Source organism: Paramisgurnus dabryanus, chromosome 16 (assembly GCF_030506205.2).
Source record: "Paramisgurnus dabryanus chromosome 16, PD_genome_1.1, whole genome shotgun sequence".
Classification (NCBI taxonomy): domain Eukaryota; kingdom Metazoa; phylum Chordata; class Actinopteri; order Cypriniformes; family Cobitidae; genus Paramisgurnus; species Paramisgurnus dabryanus.
Window position 1 is genome coordinate 21,272,776 of NC_133352.1, and position 25,200 is coordinate 21,297,975.

Below are 25,200 nucleotides of genomic sequence, written 5' to 3' on the forward strand. Positions count from 1 at the left end.
AGTTCATACGTTATGGGCTAATGTAGAAACATGGCAGCGCAAAATGGTGACTTACATGTAAGGCAGGGGTCTCCAACCTTTTTGTAAGCAAAGGCTACCAAAATGGATAAAATAAAATGGAGGGCTACTTTATATATATATATATATATATATTCTAGTCAAACTTTTTTACTTGTTGATTTTATTTTATTTTACTTGTTGATATGTTTTAGCATTGTTTAAAATGTTAACATAAATAAAAGAAGCCAAGATAATAAAAATATTTAATAAATAAATATAAAAATTGAGGCTATTAATATAAAGTGCTTTGGCGTGCAACTCGCAAACTCTGGGTGGGCAATCTGGCACCATGTTGGAGACCACTGATGTAAGGAAAACCACGCTGTATGTAGTTAAAACAGCTAATTCTAATGTAATATAAACATAGTTCATTTTGTAAGGTCTTTACACACCGCTGATAATAAAGTTATGTATATAATATTGAATTTATGTCAAGAGATCCTTCTAAAAGTTATATAATGCACCTTTGAGAGTAAAAATTAACAGAAAAAGAGAGACAAGATTTTTACAATTTGTAAAGGAATGTAAAAGTGGTCCCATATCAACAGAACCCAACACAAAGTCTGATATTCTGCTTGGTTTTGGGCTCGGGTTCCTACCTAAATGCCTATTCGATTTTTTGTGTTCTTGTTTGCTTTGCCTGCTCCATTGTCATCCAGGCAAAAATAGTATAGTTATAAAAACAAATAATAAAATAGTCTAATAATAAAAATTAAGTGCCAACTTTTACATGCCAATGTAACTGTGCCAATAAGCGAATCCTTCATTTGAATCTCTAACCCGCAAGTATGAGGAACAGTGATACTGATACTTGCTTAAGCAAACACCCCTAACAAAGGTGTAATAAGAGAAGGACATTGGGGTAAACTGAAGATCTCACCATTTTCCCGGCTGTCACGTGCGCTCTCTCCACTTGGCATGCTGTCAGAATCAGAGGTTTGCTTCTCTGCAGACGGCCACTACAGAGAAAACAGCACAGCCAGGCCAAACTAAATATACTGTATGTCAAATGTTTAAACATACAAATCCTTAACTAAACAACAACATCTTTATCAACTAATATGACTAGAATACGCTTCCTGTCAGACACATATTTTAACAAGAGGACTCTCATAAGCAACAGCTGCTCTTATAGACCACACTTAGCTTTAGTTTTTACATTTTAATTGAAGCAGAACACAGAACATTTATCCTGCAGCGAGGATGTAATTACATCCAGTGATGTTGTGAGAACAGATTCTCATCCAACAACATGTTCATAAGTAAATGATTTGCATTTCTTACTAATATTCTCTAATAAAATAATTTAAATTAGCTGTGTAGTAAGTGGAATAAATGTACAGCCAGACGGTTGTTATCGCAAAATAAGTCCTGATCACCCTTTCTGGATTTATTTTGTGATAACAACCGGCTGGCTGTACATTATCCCTTATGTATTACACGGCTCGTTGGAATGCTTAATTCTGATTGGCCAGTTGCGACATTTGCAAGTTTGTTATTCCCAGATTCTCAAAACTAATAACACACGTTAACCCGGATGCTGCAAATCTTTTTGACAGGCAAAAAAAGGAATTTTTTTTAAATATAAACAGGTCTTTTAATAACATATATGACATTATATTTTTACAAATGATTAAACCAAATGTTGTGTTCGTGAGATTTGAATTTTTTCTCTTATCTTAAAACCGAAAGTAAATGTGTTTTCCTCGTGGAAGGTTTGCATTCAATAAAAATGACCAAATAAAATATTTCAAATCAATATTTCATGTTCCTTACCTTACTTTTGAGGTAAATAGCTGTGTAATAAGCGGGATAAAGTACAGGCAGTTTAAATAAGCCCTTGAGTGTGATACAAGACCCTTCTTTTCAGGTCCTAATCACACTGTCCGGTATTTTTTTTTTCGCGATAACAACCGCCTCCCTATATATTATCCTGTACTTATTTAATTAAATGACTCTATCATTGTATAGACAAAATATTCAGTAACACTTTACTTGAAGGGGTGTTCATAAGACTGACATGACACCTTCATAATCATGACATTACACGTGTCATGAACATTAAGGATACTCTATGCACATTTATGACAACTGTCATTAAGTGTCATTTGTTCAATTACAGTTTGTCATTTTTAATGCAAAGATGACATTGTTTGAGATGTCTTTGTTATGACAACTTGAAATAAACCAATACATCATAACTTGTCATAAATCTAAAGTATAATTTTATCGATTTTAATTTGTATTATTATTGATTTATTTGTTAAACACCTGGAGGAAACTTAAAAAAACATTATAAACTGAAGAATATTCATGATGTTGTTATAAAACTATATGACAGAGTATTAACACTTAATGACATTTTTATGACAAATTATATTTGTACCACTGTAGTTGAGGCCAAGAAAAATATTCATGATGTGTTATAAAACTATCGAGTATTAACACTTTATGACATTTTAATGACAAATTCAATTTGTATTACTAGTAAAAATGGTCAGTTATGTTGTCTTGGTAATGTCAAGTTGTCATGACAAGTTATGATGTATTGGTTTATGTCAAGTTGTCATAACAAAGACATCTCAAACAATGTCATCTTTGCATTAAAAATTACATAATTAAACGAATGACACTTAAATGACAGCTGTCATAAACGTGCATGAAATCTCCTTCATGTTCATAGCACTTGTCATGTCATGATTATGCATGTGTCATGTCAGTCTTATGAACACTCCTTCAAGTAAAGTGTTACCAAATATACTTGTTTTAGGTGAAAGTATATTCAGTTCATAATGGGGAAACGGGATTATATTTCTCAAACAAACTTTAGTTGCAGCGAGACCATGTAAAAAATAATAATAGTCGTATCCTCAGAATGTTCCTCCAGTTAATCATGTGCACACTTCATATGTCAGTAATGATGATGAGATGCACGAGGCCATGTGTGCTGGGATCCCACCTTTTCCAGTTCAATCTTCCTAGGAATCACTGGAGATGGGCTGTCCAACCCATTCCCCTGACCTGTAACGTCACGCACCACCTGCAATGACACAAAGACATTCACACATCAGCACTTCTCCACGCATGTAAACATATTCCAGCACACAAGGGGTCCCGTATACAAAAGATTTTTCCCTCTTGTGCAATATTATTCCTGGCAGTCAGATTCAACTGTTGTGTGGATATATAACAAATAACCAATTGTGCAGAATAGTCTCGAGTAAGGGAGTGCGTTTACTTGGAGCCATTTCTCGGCCTGCTCCTTGCTCTGCACAGCCAGCACCAAAGCATCTCCTCCGGGCAGAGAGAATCGCAATTCGTGCTTCTTTCTCCGCCCGTCTTTGGGTACGTAGATGACATTGCACAGGCTGAGTGGTATGTCTGTGTAAGGCGACTGGTCTTTGGAGCTTTTATAGCACTATTAAAGAAAGCAGTTGCGCATGCAGTGAATCAGATGTTTCTTTGTATGAATCAATATGAATCTGGTTTATGGCAGCTCACCTGTAGTCTGTTTTCACGGATGACAGTGAGCTGTTTGGCCCACTGGCCGAAACGTTTCTTACGCAGAAGGAAGGCACAAATATGGCAGTCTCTGACGGGGGCCATTGAGTTTTCCTCTGAGGGCCACTGGTGTGTCAAACGCTGGCCTTTCTCCTCCTCCTCTTCATCATATGACTCATAAGAACTGCTTAAAGCATCTGAGTCATTATCTGTGTAAAAGATGGTGCCATACAAATAGGATTAATAAGAAATGACGTCAAAAGTAGGGAAATGACACAAAAAATTGGGTCAGGGATCCTCGCCTACAGGAGTTTTTGCGTCGCCCGTTCACTTGGGTGGTTGGGTAATTATTCTCTGCTTCTTCGTAATACCCATCTTCGATAGAGTTCGGAGGGCTGGAGCTACCTGTAGTAATAGGAGAGGTGTACAAAAATCAGGCAATTTGCATTTTCCAGAAATAATTATATTGTAAGAATTAAAATAATAAATAAAAAATAAAAATAACTAATATTAAATGTTCCTTTAGCTTAAAAGAAATGTCTGGGGTTCGATGCCCTAGGGAGCACACATATAAAAAATATATACAATCTAAAAATGTCTGGGTTATTTTTGACCCATAATGGGTAAATATCAGACAGAACACATTCTGGGATAAAAATGACCCCGTGCTGGGAAACAAAAATGACCCAAAGATGGGTTGATGTTATGCAACCATGGGTATTATATCCCAGATGAATGGGTAAATTTTAACCCAGCGGTGTGTTCTGTCCATTATGGGTCAAAAATAACCCAGCCATTTTTAGGGTGTAGATTGAATTCAAAGTAAATGGCTTTGGATAGGTGTTTGCCAAATGCATACAATAAAATGTTATAATAAACTGGCCATGGAAAATGAAAACTGTAAGACCAAGAAGCCGCTTCTGCAAAGGTTGAAACTTATCATTTGTGTATTTCTGTCTGACACTTATCATTTGTGTATTTCTGTCTGACACTTATCATTTGTGTATTTCTGTCTGACACTTATCATTTGTGTATTTCTGTCTGACACTTATCATTTGTGTCTATCACTTATAGATTTTTTGGTGTGCTAGACATACACGTCAAGTCCGCATGGGAAAACCATATGTTATATTTTTAATATTATTATTTTTATATACACGAGTCAAGCTAATAAGTTACATAACATGCTTCCTTTTATTTCCTATACACCTGTTTACAAGACAAACAATAAATGTGAACTCACAAAATCTTCAATTGATTTACGTCTAAAGTAAACAGCTTTTTTGCCAATGCTTTGACTTATGTACAACACTTTTGGAACATCCGTCTTAAAAAGTTATTGTATATCTGTGACAAAGTCTGCAAAAACCCAGCTAATGTCATTTTTTTTGTGATAGATTGTTTTCTACATAAACTCATCCTATAATGTAAAGAACATTTTGCGAAAATATAACCTTGATACCTTTAACATTGACTGAGCAAGGTCATGTCGAACATTGAAATCAATGTGAAATCAAACTTTGAATGCTTATAATTAGATTATGAGACTTTAGCCTGGATTTCACAGGAAGGGTCACATATATGAGTTAATCTATAATCTTCAATCAATTTCCAAAATATGAACATACAGCATCGAGACTCACTGCGGCTGGTGATATATTCTGGCATCTTGCCAGGGCTGAGTGGCTCGGCCTCTTCATAGTCTTCCTCTGGAGGGGGTGTGTTGGGCAAAGGGGGAGGAGAATCTGCCATGCCCTGGCCCAAAAAAGTGACACACTATAACTTAAATCAATCTGCCTGGCACATCATATTATTTCATTCTTAACATCTACCACTGTTTGCGATAACAGAAAGTTGCGTGGCTCATTTCCACTAATAACAAACGATATGTGACCACTCCATGCCGCATGGATGATGGCTGAACAATACATCAGATATTGTCCATTTATAAGTACTGTGGTAATAATAGCACACACACACAACAATTTATTTATTTTTTAAATCACAAACGCTGGGCAAGCACTCCCTCTTAATAATGCATCATGGCTCTGTAGGGACCCCAGTAAAGGACTAATGGTGATGTAAATAAGATAACTGCCTGGCCCTGAATTTGTAATGCAGCTGAGAAGAGGACGTTTGACCGCAGAATGATTAATCTTCCCGCCATACCTCACCGTCACAGAGCACTGCCCTTATTGCACACTGACATCAAGGTTAATAACGCGCCATATATTAGTCTAAAAGAGAATGCTTTGGAGCGCAGCATTATGGGTAATCCTCTGAGAGAAGATTTCTTACCGGCTTAGAGGGAGTGTGGTCTGTGATGTTTGTCTCTGGCTCTTTTTTGTGATCCTCCATTTCAACTTTCAGTTCCCCGAGGTCGCAATCTGTAAAATGTGAAAACACATTTATGAGCCTAATGCTCCAAGATAACAGAGAAGGATGAAGTAAGATCATTTAAGTACCCCCCACTTACCAAACTTCTCAAAAAGAGACTCAACAAAGCTTGTCCCATTTCTGTACACTGACGCGTTCACGTACAGGTAGTCTTTTCCAGTGACTGTGAAGAAAGAGTATGCAGAAAGATAAAATATATATGTGATACAATTGGAAAAACCCTTATTCTTTTTAATAAAATCAGTATTCATTAAAATATGAAACATGTTTGCTTATTTGACTTATATAACAATGTGCATTAAAGAAAACCGATTATGTCTTAAGATGGTCAAGAAGTTTTTGTAATAAAATAGCTGGTGAGACCATGGGATGCAAATAGGATTGCAAAATTCTGGTAATTCTGGAAAATTTCCATGGAAATTACACAGGGATATGTGGTAATTGTGCCAGATGGATGAAGAGGAGTCAGATGTTGAGGAAGAATAAAATTTGGATGTGATACAGTTTGTATACGGTAATTTCCCAAAATGTACAAATAATTTTATCCATTGTGGTTGTACATCTGATCAACCACACGGTTTGGACCTGCTGTAACTGAGCACTATGTGATACCAGCCAAATAAAAATGTTTTAAACTGTATTTTCCAACAGGGTTACATGTAATAGTGATGTTTACCTGTGGGCTGTAATCGTCTTAGCAGTTTCCTTACAGCCATTTTCTTTTCTTCTGTTGCAGAGCTCAGGGTCTCTTGGTCCAACAGCTTTAACAGCACATTCAACTCTGTCACCAGCAGCTCCATCTCTGAAGGTCAAAGCTCAGTGTTAAAGGTTGATAGAGACCAGACTATACAACTGTCAGTGTTTGTCATAACAACTCAATTAGATCAATTAGAGCGACCATAAGCATCTCGGCATGAAAGCGCAAATGAAAACAAGTGTCAGCTGAGAGGATTTGAGGGAAAGTGGTACTCGCCTTAAGATCAACTCTTTATCATCAATCATGTTTTTGGATACTCGAAAGCTTGGAAAACGTTGAAATGACTGCATCTTGATGTATGGATCTTTGTAACGTTATATTCCACAAGGTGTCTCCATAATGGACACACATGTCAGTGCACAATATGAGTTATGGGCAAAGGGATGACGACAGGTCACCGGGATTATAAATTCAAACAGGTTTAGAGATCAGAACTTCACGCTTCAGTTCCATCTCAGATCTCTGTGGGATAAAAAACATCCTGCTAGGGAAACCGAAAACCCCCACGTAGAGACAAAGACCTCTGATGTATTCCAAGCCTCCCATCCCATCACAGCATCAAAAGAGAGTCCAAGCTCAATAAATACATTCATAGTCTGATATCTAAACAGTCTTCTTTCTCTTGTTGCTAACACATTAGGTTAACTCCTGGATCTATTGGATGACACTGCAGATTTCACAGTTTTCTCATCCAAACAGCTAAGCCACATTTTCTCATCCAAACCATTACTAATGACCCAGCACTTCTAATGCTGAGTCTATGAGTTGGGCCTAATGCATTGTCGGCAAATGACTAGAAACATGTAACCAAAAATCCTTTGCTGCAAGTTTGTTTTGAGGGATGAGTAAAAACCAAAGGGGATTCGTCAGCAACCCCTGGGCTTTGTGCATCCGTGCAGAAGGACACAGGCACGTGAACACCTCTTGTCCCAACAGAAATGAGCTCATAATCAACACTGATCATCATGGGAAAGAAAGGACATGATGTAAAGTAAGTGAAAATGATTATAAATGGGGCTGATCGAAAATGTCCATCACACAGCTGGACAATCTGGCTTAGAAAAAGGGTCAACCTAGCCAGAGTATTCACCTCAGGGCCTGTGGGCTTACAAATATTAACAGGTGTGGTGGGACTCTAGTACTACCCATCTACTGAGTACCTGACTGATAAAGTTGGTCAAAGTATTAAACCCCTTTGCCCAGGTGAAAAAAGTGCACTAAAATACACTTCATTTAAATACACTTAGTAAACTATAGTACTATTGTCACACACTCATTTTCTACTTAATATATATAAAATGTCTTTAGTACTTTTTAAGATAAACTCAAGATAAGATTAACTTATTATAAACTTATTTAGTATACTTTTTCAACTGCAGTAAAGCACTATATGTACTATACATTAAATTAGAATATTTATAATGCATAACTTTTACACAAAAAATATTACAAATGTACTTATAGTTATGCTGTTCAAGTAAATTTTAGGAAAAATGCTAGTGACACAAAATAAAAATATACATAAGAGCTCAGATGCAAAATCCTCTAAGTGGGTCTTGTATGTTTTTTTTTTTGTAAATTAGTAAATTGTAAATTGTAAAATATATAAACATACAAATATATCAAATGAAAGAACAGACCCTCTGCTTTCAAACAAACAAACAAAACGGGGGAAACCTATCTTTATTTTTTCTCTGTTTACAAACTCTTAAATATGGGTATTTTTTAGGGCTGGGCATAGATTAATCTCATAAAAAATAAAAGTAATTTTTTGCATAACATAGGAGTTTGTGCCGTGTGTAATTATTATGTATATTTAAACACACACACATACATATACATTTTAGATTTTTTTTATTTATATATCGTTTTTTAATTTATATATATATATATATATATATAAACATACATACACATGCATGTTTCTTAAATACATACATGAATGTGTGTGTATATATACATAATAATTACACACAACATCATATGTTATGCAAAAAATTACTTTTATTTTGTATGAGATTAATCTAGATTTTTCTATGCCCAGCAGAAGTATTTTTCTTCAAAAATCCAAAAATGTTAGCAAAAAGTTGAAATAATAAAATTTTTGTTAAGGAATTTTGTTAAAAATCAGATTCAGAATGTTTATCAAAACATAAACATAGTGTAAAATTAATAAATAATGTATGGGTAAGATTTTCCATCTAGTGTAAAATCACGGTATTACAGATTACCATAAAAACTCATCAGAAACACGTTTTTTTTCCAGGCAAATGTTTTCTCTTTATTGACCAGATAAATCATTATTTCTGAATGGCTTCAGGCCGGGATTAAGTGGATTTTAAGTGAAAGTATATGAACGTATACTATGAACGTATGTACGTTTTGAGATAATTTGGTTAAAATCAGGAGGTGACATTTATTGGCTTTTCCATTTGGACTCCTCCTACATATTATGAAATCTGCTGATGAACAATTTCTCTATAGTAATAAAGGGTTAAAGTTAGTGCTGCCTCACGATTAATTGCGACTAATCGTTTGCAGAATAAAAGTTTTTGTTGACATGTGAGTGTACTGTGTATAATAATTATGTATAAATACACACATACACACGCATGTATATAATTAAGAAACATTTACATGTGTATATACACATTTATATTGATATATAATAAAATTATATATAAATATTTATTATATAAATATATTTTTCTTAAAATTATGTTTTATATTGTGTATTTATATAAACATAATTATTAATATACACAGTACACACATATATTATGTAAACAAAAACTTTTATTCTGCAAACGATTAGTCGCGACTAATCGTGAGGCACCACTAGTTAAAGTCTAGGTTGAGGGGAGTGGGATGACATTTTAAAGTATTGCAATATTTACCTCAAATATTTACCTTTGTTTTATATATTTTTTGGGGAAAAATAAGAACCATCAATCGCAGCAAGTCTGAGAAGAATAAATATACTGTAGCAATATGAGATAGTAAAGTTTGAGAAGACACCAGAGTATTCCCTTTTCCATGTCTCTCCATATTTCCCTGGTCTTCACTCAGTACTGTATATGTATAAATGGCCACCGCCCTGTTTCACATCCCCATGAGAAAACTAAATGAACAGTCAGAAAGTACCGTGGTCCAGGACATGTCAAAATGAGTCAGCTTCACATCTTTCCATGGGGAAGGTGGAGAGTTTAAAAGTCACACAAAAACACAAACACACAAATTTTATCACACATACATCTCAGATTTGGGTCATCATGATGCTGCTCTGAAAAAAATTATGTTTCTTTAATCTGCAAATGTTTTGTTTTTATTCACTATTATAGAGCAAAATATCACACTTCCTCTCAATGCCCCCCTTACAGGCACTCCCATTATGTTTGAGTGTTTAGCCTCTCTTTGCAGACTTGTTGACACAAGGCCCTTGTCATCACAAAAAGTCTAAAATGTTGCCCTCAACATGACCCCCTCCAGGAGACACGGGTGGGTAACAAATTAAAGTGGCACAGTGGTTGTGAGCACCCTAAATATCCTTCATGTGCCCACTTGGTGTGTAAAAAGTCAGTCCTGTGGGGAATCACCATGCAGCGTCTATGTGTGAAGACAGACCGTAGTAAAATGTTTTAGCTATGCATACTTCTTGTGTGAAATTTATGCTTACTACATGTAGTCACTGTTCTGGAACTGAGAATGAAACTGGGACAATGATGTCATTTCATAACAGACTCATCATGTGTCTACATTAAAGAAACATCATTACGTAAAGGATTTATTAAGCCAGAAAAATGCCTGTTATATTCAAGTGTTTAGAAGCATATGGTTTTATAGTCTAGGTGGTTGATGCTTGTTAATACTTGTTTGGTGCTGGTTTATCTGGAAATCTAACATACTGCAGAATTAGGATGCTCACTAGCAAAGCAACACTATTGTGAGATCAATCAGAATCAACTTTTATTGAGTTAATAATGGCGCTTTTCCATTGCACAGTAGTACCCCACAGTTTGGGTCAGCTTACTTTTGGGAGCTTTTCCACTGGGTGAAGTACGTAGTACCCGATACTTTTTTAGTACCGCCTCGGTTGGGGTTCCAAGCGACCCGAGTTGAAACCACTGTAGATCACTGATTGGTCTGAGAGAATTGTCACTACTAGCGTCATAGCTATAATGTAAAAGATTAGCTTTACCTTCATGCTAGCTTGCGCTGTCTCAAGTAAACCTGTTGTCATCTGTGCTTTCCTGTAAGTTCCCAATCTCCCTTTTAGCGATGAAAAACATCTACAGGTTGAGAATCAGGAACACCATAACAGTTTTTTCCAGACTTGCAGTATGTGCTGGCACATTCGCGACGCGCACGTCCGCATATGCTTAAATGCAACATAAATGAGGCTCAGCGGAGTGCGTCGATCGACCCCACAGGTGTTTGTACAGAAACTGTCATGTGAGACAGAGGTAGTGATAAACGCGACGTTCAAATATCTATTTGTGGTGGTCAATTTTTATTTCGTGGTGGACTGAAAAATAAATGAATGTATGGGAATGTACAACGACGCTCTCACTTGTATGATGTCACAGCGCAAATATAACAACAGGCCTATAATCCCTCCCACTCCAAAGTGTTACTAAACTGGATGGAAAAGCTAACCAAGCCAAAGTGAGGTGAGCTGACCTGACCCAAACCAAACCGTGGGGTACTATGAAATGGAAAAGCGCCATAAGCTAGGTGAGGACACCAAACAATTTACAAAATCAAGTACACTTCTACAGTACACTTTCTTTGGAATCTCTGCACCTGAAACACATAAAAAAACTTTCTTTTGTCTTGATATTGTATTTCTGATTTAGTTCTTAAGCTCTAAATGTAGCATACAATAATGTTTTATACTGGCCAGCACTGTGCTTTCGAAAAAGATCACAAAAGTCAGGTGAAGTAACATATTACATTAATGAACACATGCGTGTCTTCTGGGGGCAGTCAAGACCATCTTAAAACAACATCAGCACAGTAAAGCACAGATGATTCTTACCAAGATATGCTCTCACTAGAGATCAAACATATTTGGCCGACTCTTTATCTTCAGCTGCACCTGTGGAGGGTCACTTCCAAAGCCAAGCACAACACGAGGCTACGTGCCCACTCCCCTCTAGAGAGCTACACATGTGGTCTTCTCTGATAATACCACATCAAACAGCATTGTGTATCATAGTTAACCTGCAGGTTCTTCTCATGTTAACTGTGTTAGTTGCTTTTCATAGTGTACCATGTTTTCATCTGTCTGTAAGATCTCTCAGGCAAATCAAATGATCTATTTATCTTTCTTGCCTACTTGAAAGACCTTCGCTGATGTTTCAACACAATCTAGCCATGTTGAGGAATTTAAAGCTGCTGTTGAAAGCTGTGTTTTAAAAGGACAATAAGGCGGGTCCATGAACTGCACCAGCGCTTTAGCACTCAGCACCTCACACATAGAAGAAACATTCCTCACCTCATTAAAAGTGCAGCTAAGGAGATTTAAGCTGCCTACCAGAGATAGTCATGTGAACCCTATGTGAAATCCTTTGTTTTTACATGTGCATTCTGCTTAAAAACTTATAGGACCCTCATTTAATCCTTACTTTAAGAATGTTTGGTGCTACTTAACAAAACTCAAAAACATGCAACTCCACAAATATCATTTCTATGGTTAAATACAGATACAGCTGCAAATGGATTTACTACACTACATTATAGTGTGACAACATTTACACCAGACTAAAACCAATGTGTTTCACTTTATCCACTACGGAAAACATTCAGATAAAAACATGAACTTTCCAGTAATACAATTACCAACACCCTGGGAGAAAAACAGGCAGAGTAACAAAACACCTACCATAAACAGCTGCTGAGGAGGCAGCAAGTCCCACCATCTCCAGTCCTGAGACAACTGGATGTGTAAAGTCATATAATTGTTCCTGGAGGACAATCTGAATACAACACCAGCCTGATATCCCCAGACAAAGGCTTACCACATAATCAACTGATGAATTCACTCAGTGAAGGTACATTTCTTACTCTCCAATGTAACTTCCAAGAGAAGATGTGACTGAGGCATAATAGAGGAATTTATCCTTCTTTTCGGGTTTGTTGGTGTATCTGTATAGGGGTGGAGTGCTCAGTGATGTCTGTGTGTGAGTAGTGAGGGGAGGCACCCAGTCCTGATGTAATCCGAGGGGATTCAATAGCACCTGGGACAGACTCTTAAGTAAATACACACAGCCCTCCTCCCACAGGGGGGAGAGCAGGGGATCAAAAGACCCACCAGCTTTTAGTGGGCTTCAATTTAATCAACATTTTTGACACTGAACACACGCAAAAGAAGAGTACAAAAGCAGTCCCTGAGACAGTACTCTTTTAAAACGTACATACTTGAGTGCAATTATAAATATTAGTACCTTTTGTAAAAGGGTAGGGGTGCGCGGGGCAAAAACGAATGCTTGGTTAGTTGTAACACTGACTGTTTACATTGTTGCACAAGGTTGAGCGTTTTCTTTTTTGCTTTTTGGTCGAGGTGCCAAAAGACAATCTCACGCATATTATGGGAAATGTATAATTTTTTTCCAGAGAGTTATTGATGAACGAGTGTTTTGGTGGCATGCAAGTATTTTTTCATCATATGTTTTTTCGGTTTCTAAGTTGGGTGTGTAAGATACCAAATCCAATGCTATGTCATATTAATCAGTGTCTTGTTGACTAAAACAAAGCATCATTTTTGGTGGGCTTGAAAATAGTTCGACCCAGCGGGGTTAATTGTAACACTGTGTTACAACTAACCCCTCAGCACTAACGATATAAAAACAGTTAATGTTTGCGTTGTTCTTGCCGTTGTTTTAAATAGGCTACACACAAATGTTTGCTGGCTGCCAACAAAATAAATGTGCCTGTCTTATCAAAAATCGTTTGTCAAAATGTATTTTTGTTGATATCTTTAATATTGATTGAGTAAGGTCACGTCAAAGATTGAAATCAAAATGAAATAAATGGTTAAAATCAGACTTTGGTGCTCATTATCTCAGAATTTGATTTTGTAACTGTAGTATGGCTATTACAGACTGGGTCACATATAAAAATTTTTTTGTCATAATTGTGCTGCTTTTTCTCACATATTTAGACATTTGTATCCAATTATAATTGAACTATTGTTAGAAAAGGGCTGGATGAATGAATACAGTGTGGATACCTGTCAATTATAGACAGATATATACGCAATATCCACTTCAAGTATATAGACAAAAAAGTATTGAAATATTTGCCTGCAAACTTAATTTTTAGCAAGTGTTACAACTAACCCCCTGCCTGTTACAATTAACCCCACCTATGGGGTAAGTTGTAACGTTTGCACTTCTGTCACGTTTAGTGTAATTGTCCAAGAATGGTAAATACTAGAAACAAACTTCAAACGTTAATTCGTAGCAGAGATGTGTGTGTTGCTTGTGTAAAAATATAATTAATCGAACTCAAATATTTTTTGAATGATTGAGCCAAAACCAAAAAGCGTTAGGTTGTGCCCCGCTCACCCCAGCTTTTGACCCTTTTTCGGAGAGTGAAAGAACTGAAGAGTGATTGCTCCTTTACAACTGTTTTTCTAATATAAAAAATGTAAACAGAAACCGATAATGAAGAGGTACAAAGCATGTATACAATTAAAACGTAAAGCCTATTTTGAATAATTTGGTTTTCTTGGGCATGATGACAATAATGAGAAATGTCTGAGATCACATCTCAAATCTTTAACCTCCAGGCTTTGGTATCTTGGCAAATCTGAGCACCGTTTGGGACTTACAATCCTTAAGAAACACTCACTAAATGTATATGCCCCTATGCATTACAGTATGTTACAGTTCCTCTAGAGATTGTATTTAAATACAATGAGCCATTCTGCCGGTGTGCTCAAGTGAACAGAAGAGGGAGTCTTGTGCTCTTCATTATATTCACCCATGCATAGATGAGTCGAGTGCTGGCATGCACAGACGGATATCAGCACACGCTCACACTGACAAATCTCATAGCCACAGGCAAAACCTAAGACCACTCTGCATGATCCAACACGCTGAATATCTTACATCCCACTCAGCTATTTCAACAAACACAATTTTAAGCAGATAGGGAGTAGTTGGATGCTCAAGCGATACGGCGGCTGGATCTTCTCGTCACTGAAAGAGGACACTTCTCTGTCCATTTACTATTGATTGCTCCTGGGGGCATGTTGTGTCACGCTGGAGTGACAGATGAGTAGCTGTAGGTTTGTGTAGTTAAACTTTGCAAACATGGTGCTAGACTGTCTGGCACTGGAGATAAGAGATGTTCAAGACAAGAAAGCCAACAGTTCGTATTTGCAGATCCTGATTATTTATCTTTTGTCCTTCAACGATGATCTTGATTGTGACCCTGCCTGTGAAAACTTGTTTTGTGATTTTCTACATAAAATCATCCTGTAAAGAACAAATATGATCGTGAGAGTTATTTATCCTCTAGTTTGCTGGCCAAACTTTTAAACACATAAATCTTTCATGTCAGACTAGATCAGATAATTGCTCAACCCTATGGATTTGACTCACCGGACCCTACAGACGCTTCTCTGGCCAAGTTACAAGCACAGTGAGGAAACACTTTGACCTCTGATCTTTCCAGAGATGTCCACAAGGACACACACACTGACCCCTTGCTGTCATACTAAAAAATACAAAGCAGCCAACACACACAGTACATGAAGGAATACAACACTACAAGAACTAACAGCTGCAATTCATCCATAATAAATAACACAAATTAGAATTGAAGAGGGCATTATGGGCGTGGCTCATATTTCATCTCAGGATCTCCCACCACATTTATTTATCTGACATCAGTGAGATAAAAGAGGCAAAACGTTCCCAAAGTCAATAGCGGGGAAGACCCCTCCAACATAAAACACCCTAATGTCATCAAATATGGACATCCTGTGGAGCAACAGATGTTGGAGCTGTATCAAGATGTTTGTTTTGCCCCACCGACCTGACACGCATCCCTGCGTGATGGACATAACAAGTGACTCAAAAGAGATGTTTTGTAGATATGAACTGCTGGGTCTGAAATCTAAACCATATCTGTCAATACTTATGTTTATAACATAGGAATGCACAACGTTGGCTGCGTCACCAGGATGTGAAGAACATCTCTGAGTCATAAAGGTATCTGATTGAAATGATACTGTACTAACATCAGGGCTCCTGACTCAGGGCTCACACTGCAATGCAATAGTTCAACCATGAAAATCTCCCTCAGAATTCCAGGCATACTCGGATCATCGGGAAAAAGGCGAGTCCATGCACACATTTCGTGATGATGTCACACCAGAGATAACAAACACAAAAGCTCATTTGTTTGGACACCTTGCAATATTGATGTTTGCACAAGAGGTTTCTGGCCCCGTGGGACGCCTTGGTGGGAAACGCATATTTGAGCGTAAGCCACAAATTACAGCGCCTGTTGACAACAGTTTTCTGAACTTGTCAAATGTTACATTCACATATACATCTGTTAGCACGTACTAAGCGTATCTACAACTCAAAGTATATCTCAAAAGAAAACAAATCATTGAAACCGAACACAGCACACCCATCTGTGCTGCAGGGGCCATACTGATGAAAAGCATTATGGGTTAGATGATCCCAAATGAAAGATGATTTCAGTTAGATCACACATTTACCCAAGTCTGCATGGAACATAATATGGTGATTTTATTTAATTCATATGGTGAGACAATATTTTGCTCATCACTATTTGTATTAGTGTAGCACATTTTTAGTTAAGACACATATTCAGTTTCTTTCCTTAATCTTACAATCAACATTGACTTAATCTTCCAATTAAATTGTCATATTACCGATGTAACATTGTTTGAGAATTGGAAGAAATTACATTTATTTTATTACCTCACACCAAGTTAAGTTAATGAATGTATGAAGTAGGGATGCACCGATGTTTCGGCCTGTAATCGGTATCAACACATGAAAACACATTTTCACACTATTGGTCATCAGGCGATTGTTTAAAAACATCAGGATTTGCATAATAGCGACAGCTAAATTTTTGCATTCTGTTGTGCATACGAATCAAAGCGAACCGTACCCGAGACCACCTCTGCAAAGCGTACCCGGGCGTACCGCATCCTGGTACAGTACGGACCAATCACACTAGCCAAACGAACCGTACTTTGGGGTCAAACGTACTAGGGGATGGTACGGATCATGACATAGGGTGAGTACACCCTAAAGCATTTTTCTTATAAAGACAAACTGCTTCTTTCATATCCCCACATTAGGCTACACAACAAAAGAAAATCTTGTAGCTCTTGATATCATTGCACCAAAAAACTACACACACAATCTGAGATCGCAGAGAGCTAGCAGGTGAACATGTGGAAAAGCTTAGCCTATAAATCTCTTTCCGAGATCCGCGTCATATACAGTATTAAAGCTTGTGCACGTTTGTGTGGGAAAAGGGAAATTACATGTCACCCCTGCTGCTTTATAACAGATGAGAACATGCTTTAGGTTATCATAAAATAAAATGGCATCCACACACCGCAAGAATAAACCGAGCAGATCTCATCTACTCACGATCTCCTGTTTTAAAAGCTTTCAGCAATCTCAACCACAATGTATTTTTCTAGCTGGCCTGGAACATTACCACATAAACTCAATTTTTTGGTTTAGAAACCAACTGCGTCCAAAATCCGATTACATATATGTCTGATATTAACATGTGCCCCCCAGCGATTAGTTCAAACATAGATAAACAGCTTAGAGAAAACGATCTTGCACATTTCAAGGCTCATCTATAAAGCAAAATAAATACTGAAAGAGTGCATCTTTAATGCTGCAGTGCTTTGTGGCGGGAGGAGGTGTGGTTAATGACCCTTGCTCCAGTGATGGGGCTTGGCTGTGGGTTTGAGGGAAACAAGGGGAGTTGGTCATTAGGAGGGAGCCTCTCTCAGGTCACAGTGCTCTGTGTATCTACACACAGCGCCAGAGTTATGGTCCCTGAAACTCCCACTCACCTGTTTAAGCATTAACCAGCTTTAAAGGCAATACTTTGGCTCAGTGGGAAGCAGGAAGCTTTTATGTTGACACTGTCTCTTTCTTAAAGTAGTCGCCTGGGGGTCCACATAGTCTGGTCCTTGTACTGTGTAAGCATCAGAGCTCATATAAAAACACATACTGTATAATGGAAAATATAATATTTTATATGAGCAAAGCATTCATTATATTGCGTTTACTACTTAGGAAATGTATAAAAATTATGTTAAACAATTTTGCACATAAAATAGACATACATAAAATAAATCTCTAATTTGCATATGTGAATATTTAGTTTCTCAAGTACATTTAGCCTGATCTCACGAGAATTCGTACTAGGGCTGTCACAATGATTAAATACTCATTTTGATTGTTTTACCTCACCGCAATGATTTCAGATCACCGCAATGATTGCAAATCTCTTTAAAAAACACAAGGGGGAGCTGCAGTGCCTGTATAGACGGTTGCGATTATGCATCTGGTCGGAACTTTACTTCTGGTTTCTGTTTGTTTAACGGTCTGACTAGTTGCTTAACTGAACTACTGGACAAATGTTGAAAATGTACCTTGTTGAAAATAAATGTTTTGGTTTCCTAGGTAATCTACGTGTTGTTTATTTTGCTTGTTATATAAATAAACTACTTTAAAAGGACGTTCTTGTTATTTATTCCTAGCGGAGTTTACCGAAAGTTACGTGTTGACCACGAAAGCAGCTTTTTTATGTTGTTACTGCTGAAATGGTCTATAAACGAGACAGTATCAGATGGCGGTCCTTAACTGACAGTGTAAGGCAATACATTGCAAAGCCATTCAAAACACTGGAAAAAATTTAAAGAAATGCTGCAAAACCTTGATAAGTAGTATGAACTGCCAGGTAAAACATGCATTGCCAAAACAGCAATTCCAAATTTAGGGAAGTGAAGGATATTCTTTAGGATCTGTAAGAAATCGATTTTTTTCAGCCACTACGAACATGTGGTCTAGTACTAATATGACCTTAGTAGGATTGGCTACAATTTAAGGCCTGTTCTGGTATAGTCCGTTTATTTTGATAGCATTTTAAAGGACAAGTTCGGAATTTTACACTTAAAGCCCTGTTTTCAAAGAATTTTCGGGTGTTTGTTTTTCACCTCCCACCTCTATAATGGCTTTATAGGTGCACAGGAACAATCCTTCCTAAAATGCATTAAACTTTCATTTACAAAATGTGAAACTCACCGAGTGGTCAGGGGTGTTCACTGATACGCTCACACAAAAATCGCTGCAAAAGATGCTTTCCAACAGGTGTTTTAGCATTCGTTGTAAACTTGTGGACCTATTTTTCCAAACGCCTCACACCCGTACATTCTTCCGCTGAGAGCTTGAATAATAAACACTCCAGCCCAGTTGGTGGCGATAATCCACCATTGCCAATTGCAAGAATAGAAACAAAGTTCCCGGCGCGGAGTAATACCGTACCTCACAGCACATCTAATACAAGTCAATGGAGTTGCCAAAAACTATGATAAAACCTGTTGGAATGCGTCTTTTGCAGCGATTTTTGTGTGAGCATATCAGTGAACACCCCTGACCACTCGGTGAGTTTCACGTCTTTGTAAATGAAAGTTTAATGCGTTTTAGGAAGGATTGTTCCTGTGCACCTATAAAGCCATTATAGAGGTGGGAGGTGATACAAGAAACACCCAAAAATTCTCGGGCCAGCATCATATGTCGAAATTTCAGTCAAAACCGTTCTATTTCATCATAAACAATCTGAAAACAGGGCTTTAAGTGTAAAATACCGAACTTTATTGTAATTTTATTTTGTAGAAACTTTATTGTGTTTATTTCTTATGAAAATTTTTCAGTTTTTGAAAAATATATTTAATAAATAATTACTTTTAAATATGTGTTATGTGTATTAATATTTACTTCCTGGTAAACCTTGCAAAATATTTAATTTAAAATAATCACAACAATGTGTGAAATTTATTTCATGAACAGACATGAAAATTATTTCATTAAATGTCAAAGCAATAAAACAAACAATAACCGTCACAATTTATTACCCAAATGTCATAATCGTGACAGCCCTAATTCGTACATATTTTACGTGATGGCTTATACGTATGACATTATTAATTGTGCAAAAACATAGGATTATCATAAAAAAACAATAACGAAACCCCACCCCTAACCCCAACGTCACAGGGGTCAAGGCATATTATACAAAAATGTACGAATGTGGTCGTATAAATAAATACGAATTAGCTATCTCGTAAAATACATATGAATTGCCATGAGATAACATTGGTACATTGCAGATATATTGATGAACACAACTGTTGCAGCACTAATCTCCTCCTGGTAAGGTCTGTGCCACTGTTTAACATCAGCCAGAGAAAAGGAGTAGAGGAATTCCCCCAAAAGTCCATTTGGGGTCATTCGAGCCATTCAGAGGCATGGCACCGACAGTGAGAAGGAGGGTAAATAGGTCAGGCAGGTGGTGGGACTCAATACATCAATACAGTAAAGCACACTGTCCCAGTGTGGGGTGGGGTGTAGGGGTGAATGCAGCTCTGATTTTGATACAGTGAGGTCATGAAGATCATTGCTCTGACCCGGACAGCAAACCCCCACCAATATTGCACGGAGAGGGTGAGTCAGCCCATCTTCAAGACAAAGAATGTCTTTAGTTCTGCCAGCCTAATTCATATTGCTTATCGCCCAGAAACCCCCATGATTTCATTCTGCAGCTATTTCTTCCTTCAGCGCTCATTTTTTTCCACCGTAAAGAGCCGCAGTGTTTCACTGACACTGTTAAGACTGTGCAGGCCTCCGGACTATTGTGGCTGCTGAAAGACTGGACGCTTTGTCTGCCAATATTCATAGAGGATATTAATTGCAATGTGTGCGTCTGGCTACACCAGAGAAAAGAAAAGACGTCTAAGAGTTAAGGCAAAGCCCTGACCCCTAACCTCTGCCTAACCGTTAACAGGCGTACACAGAGATGAGATGTTTGGGCTGCAGCACTGACATTATAAATGGCATATTTCAAGAAATCTTTCTCTCAATTAAGAATTTTTGGCTTTTTTTCAGTACACAATATATGCAAATTCAATATGTGACTATTGCATTTTAAACATGCACTTTGGTCTGGAAATAGAATAAGCCCTGTCCATGAAACCGCCCCGATAAGACATCTGATCATTAATAATTTTACAAATTATTAATTATTGTTTTTACCATATTGGTAGGTTGTTTGTTCTTGCAAGATCTTTTTTAAGAAGCAATTTCTGCTGGAAGCTTCCTGAAGCTCAGTAGATGTCATTGCGTTAGCAGCACAAAAGGTCGTAGGTTCGATTCCCAGGCAACACACATACTGATAAAAATGTTTACCTTGGATAAAAGTCTGCCAAAGGCATAAATGTAAAACTAGACTATACTGATAATGATTTGCAGTGTGTATAAATCCCCCATAAGCAAGAAGCAGCACAAATCTACTAAGTCAGCAAGATTTAGCATCAGATACACACTAAACTTTATAGGTCTCTACTGTATAACTTTGTTTTCATGACCAGTCATTCTCTTTGAAGCAGACAGATAAATCAAGCCTGTCACGCACCCTCTCCACCTGTATGAAGATGTGCACGCTTTGCAAATCAATTAAATGGGCTAAGAAAATTCACAATGACTAGACTACTCTCACTGTACAGTATATGGACCAGAACATACTGTAAACACACCTGGGGTGTGCTTTACGGATCAAGCCCAGCTACTATGCCACATCACCAGTGTTACAGGTTTATATCACTATGCACAGCTCTTAACTAGCAGATGTAGCTATTCACCATGTGTTGGGTGTCACCATGTCAACCTCTGTACACCACAAGTTCTCAATGGAGATCAGTGAGCACAACCTCCACTATAACTCACCGGAGACTTGTTAAAGTTCTGTTGCAGACCTCGTTAAACACTTCCATTGTCATTCATGAGAGTCTTGTGGGTGTATTGTCTAGTCTATATTAGCTGGTTGAGTTGTCATTGGCAAGAAAGCAGATGATGCTTAAACAGATTGATTGGGTGGTCCGAGACATAAAATGGAAACAAAGAAAAACACAAAACAATGCATTCCACGTGTGACACTTTCCCGTTCAGATATCAGGTTATAGTTGAGTCGACGGATGACAGATTGTTGTGTTATTCCACCAAAGCATCCATATCTATGTAGTAGCGCAAAAGTGGAATTCCTGAAGGCTTAAGGGAACGAATTGCTTTGTGCTGACTTGCAGCCATGACATACAACAAGGCCGGATCAGGCATGTCTACACTGCATGAACTAGAAAACACTGTTGCTATTCATTTTGCCGATTTTATTACCTCTAGATGCGGTAGTGCAAATTCATGTTTACTATAAGATTTGCAGAACAAGTGATCTTTGTTCTTGACACTCCTAAGCTCTTCCACATGCTTGCAGTCTGAGGGAAACAATGATCATAATTTAGTGCAGTCTCTAAAATAAAGAGACAATCCCATTTACTCAATGAGCCAGTGGGGAGAGGTATAGCCCCCTTCACGCCTACCTGGTTCTCTGGCTTAAAACATCTGATTCTCTATGTGTACACACTAGATGCGTTCCCAAACCTTTCTAAGCAACTTATTTAACATTATAGGTGAGTGACTTGAAACACCACACATAAGAAACTGATTTCGATAAAGTTCAATATTTTCTTGTTTAACTATACTACAGGGCTGTTGAATGCTGTATTCTGATTGGTTGAATAATGTTCCACGGGTATGCATTATTTTTCAATAAACGCACACATGACCTGTCAACTGCCCTTAAATAATCACAAGAGAGTGAATTGTTTGCTTTAAAAAGTAATATTATGGTCTTCAATATGGTTCATATACAGTACACATATGAAAACCTAAAACAAAGTTGGCAAGTAATACACTGAAAGGCATATTTCACCCAAAAAATGACATTTCTGTCATCGTTTACTCACCCTCAAGTTGTTCCAAACTAGTACAAACCTTTTTTTTTCTGCTGAACACAAAGGAAGATATTTGTAATAAAGCAAAGAAGAGCACACTTGATTTCTATAGTAGGAAAGAAATACCATGAAAGTCAAAGGTGCTCAAACTGTTTAAAGTTTAAAGGGGTCATAGCGTGAAAATCTGACTCTTTCATGTTTAAAGGGACACTGCACATTTTTGAAAATATGCCAGTACCACCAGACCAGGAGATCAGCTGAATGGATTTCAAAACGATTAAAATCAAATGTTTAACTCTAGGGGAGCTGGAAAATTAGCATATTTTTAAAAAAAAGGGGAGTGTCCCTTTAAGTGCTATAATTGGGTCCCCAGTGCTTCTATTGGCCTAGAAAATGTGAAAAATAAAGAAAAGAGAGAAAATAATTGACAGCAAAATTGAGTTTCAATTTCAACAAGCTACCATCATTACGATCAGTGTTTTGCATTTCATCCGCTCATTTGCATTTTAAAGGACACACCCAAAAATTGCACATTTCCTCTGGCCTACAAAGTGGCAATTATAACACGCTATAATAAATTATCTGTGGGGTATTACGAGCTAAAACTTCACATACGCACTTGGGGGACACAAAAGACTTATTTTACATATTTAAAAAAATCTCATAATATGACCCCTTTAAAGACATTGCTCAAAATATTCTTATTTATGTTCAGCAGAAAAAACTTCAGGGTGAGTAAATGATGACAAAATTTTCATTTTTGGGTAAAATATCTCTTATCTCTGGAGTATCTCTGGTGAAAGTGAACGAGAGAAATCCCCCATACGTTGTTTGATGTAAACCAAGGTCCTATAATTACTTGTATATGTCTACCTGGTAGTTCTCAGTTTTTAAGTGTGTACAGTTTTATGACCTCCAGATGTCTAGAGAATTGAGGATAAACTAAACAAGCTTTTAATCCACGAGGAAGTCAAAGTTCATATAAAGACTGGAGCAACCAACTGAAGAGCATTTGTATACCAACCAAAACATGTTTATATACCCAAAAAATCCACCTAGCTTCACCCAACATTCTCTTCTAACTCTCAACTTGATGTCTTTGCAATGAAACTCTACCTTTTTTGGAATCATTAACTTTTCATTTAGATTAGGTACTAAACAGGAGACCCTCTAATCTTTCCTTTTATCTTTGATCTGTTGTGTAAACTCCAGTCTTTTATTGGTGCTTGACTGGAGTTTTAACTCGCACTGGGAGCCGCACTGTAGGGAGGACTTGTATAAAAACCCACCACAATCTGTCTCAGGGTCACTGCCTGACCAGAAGCAGCCGGTTTGTTCTGAGAGACCCAGCGGGATTTATCTTATGCTCTCGTTGAGGGAAAGAAAAATACAAGAGACAAGAAGCAACGCTCATGCACCATGCCAAAACAACAACCCAAACAGTTTATCACTAGATGAAAAGTACGACAATTGCACCAGAGCTTTGCTTCTTATACAGTAAAGACAACCTTATTATAAACAAACAGACAGAAAATAAGACACGTGAGATGTCTACGACAAATGTAAAACTAAACCTTTTTGTAAGTGCCTAAATCACGGTGCCGCCCACAGCAGGTTTATTTCCAGGTGTTTATTAACTGAAACTTTGAAGAGCTTTGTGAAAAAGTTAGCATCCAAAAGGAGCATAATAATGATAAACAGGACAGCTGTTTTAAGTCAGGGTTTTATCATGCAGAGCAAGGCACATAAGGGACAGCAGAGGGAACTGATATGCAAAAAGGGATGCGGTAGGTCTCTTCATTAACAATACAAAAAGTTGCGTTTAAATATTGACACGCGCTCTAACAGCCGAGTCAGTATATTTACATGCTCTGCGTTCAGATGATGTCAAGTAAAAATGTATACAAAATTAACATTTGTTAAACGTAACATTTACACATGTTTAGAGCGTGTTTCTACATTACACAAGGCAGTCATATTGCAACATTTCATTTATTACATTCGGATTTGTTCGTGCTATTTGTGTCATTTGCAGTATTTAGCCATGCAGCTATTTTACTTACGTTTGGTGTTTATTTCCATATCAGAAGAATCCAATAAAACCCCTTGATGTTTCAGAAGAGCTCATTGCACCCATCCATGTATGCACTTCAGTGACACACACTGCATAAAGATACTCAATGAAGTAGCAAAAACTTCCTCAGTAGCCTGCTGGGTCCTAGTGCTGCCCCTGGCCGGTTTTGATGCTCCACTCACATTATTTATTATTTATATATCGGTGGATCCGAACACGTTTGACTTCAAAGCCCAATACTATTTTAAGGTCGTCCATTCACAATTTCTACCCAATAACACATTAAAAAGCTGGACATAACTGGCTTTTCTTATACCCAAACAC

General features: G+C 37.4%; 1 protein-coding gene across 5 annotated transcripts in view; it reads right to left on the reverse strand.

The window, feature by feature from the left end:
- afap1l1a (actin filament associated protein 1-like 1a) overlaps positions 1-24,998 on the reverse strand; it is a 31,102-nt gene extending 6,104 nt beyond the window's left edge. For 2 of the 5 annotated variants that reach the window (XM_065272187.2, XM_065272168.2), the window contains exons 1-10: positions 12,600-12,847; positions 6,635-6,760; positions 6,038-6,121; positions 5,860-5,948; positions 5,205-5,316; positions 3,868-3,966; positions 3,562-3,770; positions 3,299-3,478; positions 3,020-3,100; positions 941-1,019 (exon numbers count right to left, since the gene is read on the reverse strand). In XM_065272187.2, coding sequence (XP_065128259.1) covers positions 941-1,019; positions 3,020-3,100; positions 3,299-3,478; positions 3,562-3,770; positions 3,868-3,966; positions 5,205-5,316; positions 5,860-5,948; positions 6,038-6,121; positions 6,635-6,760; positions 12,600-12,636 — 1,096 coding nt within the window. In that variant the 5' untranslated portion in view covers positions 12,637-12,847. Of the gene's footprint in view, positions 1-940; positions 1,020-3,019; positions 3,101-3,298; positions 3,479-3,561; positions 3,771-3,867; positions 3,967-5,189; positions 5,317-5,859; positions 5,949-6,037; positions 6,122-6,634; positions 6,761-12,599; positions 12,848-24,865 lie in introns of those variants that run through there. The other 3 variants (XM_065272159.2, XM_065272151.2, XM_065272176.1) reach the window with 2 other exon arrangements.
- Positions 24,999-25,200: the final 202 nt, after the last annotated feature.